The sequence below is a fragment of the Elephantulus edwardii genome, unplaced genomic scaffold (assembly GCF_000299155.1).
Source record: "Elephantulus edwardii isolate Elephantulus edwardi_28Jun2011 unplaced genomic scaffold, EleEdw1.0 scaffold00384, whole genome shotgun sequence".
NCBI classification, from domain to species: domain Eukaryota; kingdom Metazoa; phylum Chordata; class Mammalia; order Macroscelidea; family Macroscelididae; genus Elephantulus; species Elephantulus edwardii.
The window spans coordinates 614,488-619,314 of NW_006400134.1; the positions used below are offsets into that span (position 1 = coordinate 614,488).

Consider the following 4,827-nt stretch of genomic DNA (forward strand, 5'->3'; position numbering starts at 1 on the left):
ATTCAGTGACTGGGATAATTGGGATGGGAGTGTCAGAGACAGTGCAATTGGCACAGGACAGAGCAGAGTTTAGGGCTGTTGTACATAGGGTCACCATGAGTCGCAAGCGACTCAACGGCACATAACAACAACATCAGCAATGTTGTTAGGTACTGATGAGTTGATTATAACTCATAGCAACCCTATGAACAAATTTGAACCTTGCCCTATCTGAGCCATCTTCAAAATCCGATATACCTGAGCCCATAGTTACAGTCACTGTGTCAATCCACCTTGCTGAGTCTCCTCTCTTTCTCTGACCTTCTACCTTCAGCCTATGGTATTGTTATCATTATTAGGTGCCAGTTGAGAACCACTCAAAGCAACCCTATGAACATCAGATCTGAACCTTATCCCATCCTGTGCCATCATCACAATCTCTGACACACCTTAGTCCACTGCTGCTGCCACTGTGTCAATACATCTCACTGAAGGTCTTCCTTTCCTTTGCTGACCCTCCACATTTCCTAGCATGATGTCCCTTTCCAAGGAATATCCTCTCCTAGCAACAAGTCCAAAGTATGTGAGACAAAGCTTAGCTATCCTTGCCAGCAAGGAACACTATGGCTGTACTTTCTCCAAGACATATCTGTCTCTTCTTTTGGCACTTCATGGGATGTTCAGTATTCGTCTTCAACACCACAACTCAAAGGCATCACTTCTTCTATTATCCTTAGTCGCTGTCCACCACTCAAAAGCACAGCAAGTGATTGAAAAGACCATGGCCTGCATCAGGTGCACCTTAGTCTACAAGCTAACACCACTGCTCCCAAGTAATTTGGAGAGGTCCCTGACAGTACACTTTTTCAATGCAATATGTCTACAAAAGACTGAAATTGTTAATTATCTCATCTTACTTGGATCTACAATTAATACCTGTGGCATCAGCAGCAAGGCGATCAGGAGACTACTGCATGAGGTAACAGTTATAGGCTGTAACAGAATTAATTAAGCCATTGACATAATGAGCCACCAGAGGCTGATTATGCTGTTGCTGTTATGTGCCTATGGGTCGACTATGATTCGTAACAACTCAAGGGCTATTAGTAAAATAAATATCTGCGGCTCCAGTTCTGAGAAGCTGATCAGAGAAAAGTTGAATGAGCAACTGATGAAAGACCTAGTCTCAAGGGATGAGAGACAGACATGCTGGTGTGAAGTGCAAGGAATTGTGCAGACTCCTAAGCTGACCCCCTATGGCCCTGGAGATGGTATGGGATGTTCTGACCTACCTTAAGGTAGCTAAAAGAGATCTAATCTAACTCTTAGTGGTTAGTCAGAGAAAGGAAGTGTCACATCAAGGAGATGTTGACCAGTAAGTGTATTGGTGAATGCTGCACATTCTGTCCCTTTTATAGTACAGTTTGCAGAGCTAAAACTGTCTCAACTCTCCACAACAAATCTTTAACTTGTAATCAATGTAAGTTATTATTATTTTAAAACATTATTAATTTTAAATTTTGGTCTCTAGTGGCCTAGTGGTAAGGAACTGTGCTGCCAACCCGAAGGTACACACAATTCAAATTCACCAGTTGCTCTGCAAGAGAAAGATGGGCAATCTCTCTTTGTGTGATCTACTGCCTCTGAAAACCTACTGGAGGGTCAGCTATGTGTTGGTTTTGAGTCAAAGGTACCTAACAATAATAACCACCACCACATAAATATCAGGGATTGCTGGTGGTCAAGTGATAAGAAACTGTGCTGACAACCCAAAGATACACAGCTGAATCCACCAGCTGCTCCATGGGAGAAAGATGGACGATCAACTCTCATGCCATTTACTGCCTCTGAAAACCCATTGGAGGGTCAGCTCTGACTTGGTTCCAACTTGACAGTATATAACAACCACCACCTAAATATCATAACTCTTTCTAAGTACAGCCAAATTTTCTTTCATTAATTATCTCCATCACTCATTGTCATCAAGTCAGAACTGACTCATAGTCCACCCTTCAAGAGGTTTTCAGACTGTAAATCAGATAAGAGGAGACAGTCCATCTATCTCCCACAGAGCAGTTGGTGGATTCAAACCACCTTGCCTTTGGGTTGGCAGTGCAAGTCCTTAACCACTAGGCCACCAGAGTTCCCTAAATACCTCCATAGTGCCTAGAAAACAGTCACTATATTGCACTAACCTCAATTTCCAAGCTAACCTCTCAGCAATACAGGGAGTTATCTTGAAAGTAAGATATATCTTTTCTCCTAAAATACATAATCTAATTAACTTCTACATCCTTGGTAGATTTATCTTCTGTTAAGATTTCTTGAAAAACTGCGGATTTAGTTTTGGTATAGACAAATTCAATCGATTACAGAAGCTAAGGGGAATTTATAACAGCAGAAAAATGTGCTTTAGTGACAAATTAAATGAATAATTCCCTGGTAGCTCTCGTCTCCCACAATGCGAGAGCCATACAGCCTATCATTATCCGTATACTGCTGTAGTTAGGTGCTCCTCAGTTGCTTTCAACTGATATTAAGCCCCCATGACAAAGAAAAACTACCCCACTAAGCTTTCTAGGCTGTTATCTATAGATTGCCAAGTCCTTCTCCCTAGGGCCAAATAGGTAAGTTTGAACTGTCAAACTTTCAGTTAACCAAATGTCTAACCACTGCACCACCAGTGCTGTCATTTACACATAAACTGTTCATTAATCAAAAGAAAGATCAGAGACTTATCCAGCTACCACAAAGAATATACATCTCTAGACTTGAGTGCAAGGAAAAAAACCTTTAATACACTAAAAAGTTAGGATGGATACCAAGACCCACATTTACAAGTTCATTAGCACTTGAGCAAATTAATGAACTCCTCTGAGGCTTAATCATTTTACAAAACTGCCAAAGCCACATGACAATTCACTGAGAGACTATTTCTTGACAAATACTATGTACCAAGAGGTATATTGAGCAATGAAGAGACAGAGGTGGGAAAAAAGAATTCTCACTTTAATGGAGCTTATGTTCCACTAAAAAGAACTGTAGACTACATAAAGTAGAAACAATTTAAAAGCCCGAAATCAAGAAATGAGGTACCATTAATCATTAGGAGAAATACACACACAAACACTATAATAACGGGTGTATTCAAGTTGGACTAGATCCTCTATCTTGCACAAACTACACAGCCCATTTGGTACAAAATAAAAATTCCGGTACAAAACGAAAAATTTCAAGTACTTAGCTTTATCACTAAGCAACTATACAACAGCTAAAGAGTGTGGGGATAGGGTTTGAAGTGTGGAAGGAGGAAGACTGATTCCCGAATGAGCAGCTAGCTGACTGCAATCTTCAGAAAGAATTCTTTCACTTCATGCTCTTCTCCAATCCTCCTGAAATCCTCATTTTTCTATTCGAGCTCTTTCTCCATCTCTTTTGGCTTAAACTCTAACAGACTCCATCCCACATCTTGTTATACCCAAACTCACTCAAGAGCCGGTTTCCCTCCCCTGCTCCCTCCTCGCCCCCCGCCCTTTGCCTCCCAACAATCCCATTCCAACCTCGTCGCCCCCAGAACCTGTTCTGTTCTCAACTCCTTTCCGCTGAGCCTTCTCGCCCCAGTCCTACTCTCGGACTACCCTGATCCCAGCCACTCGGACCAAGCGGACACGTTCTCTGGGCCCCGGGCCACTACTCACCTCACAAACTTCAGCCCCTGAGACGGAGCCCGAACGTTACACCGGAACCGGAAACCCTCCGGCCGCCGCACGGCTTGCCGTCGCTACTTCCACAGCCGCCGCCACGAAGCGGTCCCTTAACATGTGACGAGGGAGAGCCAGCCCGCCGAGTCGCGCAGGCGTACAGGCCGGGCTGGGCGTCAGCAGCGCGCATGCGTGGCGGAAGTCTAAGCTTTGTCTTCTATTCAAATTCCGCTGTTTCCGTTTCCTCTGCCATTTGTGTCAGCTGCGTGACTGGAGTTCCTGGTTCCTGAAGCTGAAATTGGGCTTCCAGAAGTTTTCTTCGTGCGGAGCATAAAGGTACGAAAATTAAACTAGAACTGAAAAAAGGGATTTTGTATTTGGCTTAACATAGCCTTTCTGGTAGAAAGTAAGTCCTCTCAAAATGAATCTTTGCATTCGATACCACTCCTTAGCTTTTTCTCCCTTGCGTAAGAGTGGTGCTAGAGATCATGGGGCGGGGGAGGGTAAAAAAAAAAAAAATATATATATATATATATAGGACTGTGAAGATAGTAACTCCACTTCGCATTCACTAACAGTAAGTATTGATTACTTGTCAGTGATGGCTGGCACCCTCTGAGAGTCAGTGCCTAAGATTTATTGAGAGTAGTGATTAAGATAGGAGCTTTGGTGGTGAAGTACTTGGCGAGTAACCTTGCTAACCACACCTCTGGCGGTTTGAACTCACCAGCCGCTCTATAGGAGAAATATGGGCAATTTACAGCCCTGGAAACCCGCTGGGACTCGAGGGCAATGAGTTGAGAATGATTGAGAGGCGCTAAAGCCAAACTGCCTGGATTTGTATCCCAGCTGTGCTACTTGATAATTGTATCACTTTAAGCTAGTTTACGTAAGACTTTTTTGGTTTTCACCATAAAATGAATTTAAAAAAAAAAAATCCTTCTCTTTTCTTCCTCCATGGTGTTTAGTGCGGTCCTATTTTGTCTACACCATGTCTTCTCATAAGACTTTCAGAATCAAGAGGTTCCTGGCAAAGAAACAAAAGCAGAACCGTCCGATTCCTCAGTGGATTCGAATGAAAACTGGCAATAAAATCAGATACAACTCCAAGAGGAGACATTGGAGAAGAACCAAGCTCGGTCTCTAA

At 42.9% G+C, this 4,827-nt stretch overlaps 2 protein-coding genes across 4 annotated transcripts in view; one reads left to right on the top strand and one right to left on the bottom strand.

The window, feature by feature from the left end:
• The window catches only part of PRPF3 (pre-mRNA processing factor 3), a 30,685-nt gene extending 26,894 nt beyond the window's left edge, over window positions 1-3,791 (bottom strand). Inside the window, exon 1 of one of the 3 annotated variants that reach the window (XM_006902214.1) lies at window positions 3,678-3,791. The gene's annotated coding sequence lies outside the window, so the exon portion shown is untranslated. The remainder of the gene's footprint in view (window positions 1-3,677) is intronic. The other 2 variants (XM_006902215.1, XM_006902216.1) reach the window with 2 other exon arrangements.
• Window positions 3,792-4,671: 880 nt separating this feature from the next.
• LOC102852361 (60S ribosomal protein L39-like) lies at window positions 4,672-4,827 on the top strand. Its single transcript, XM_006902217.1, has one exon. The coding sequence runs from the start codon at window positions 4,672-4,674 to the stop codon at window positions 4,825-4,827; it is 156 nt and encodes a 51-aa protein (XP_006902279.1).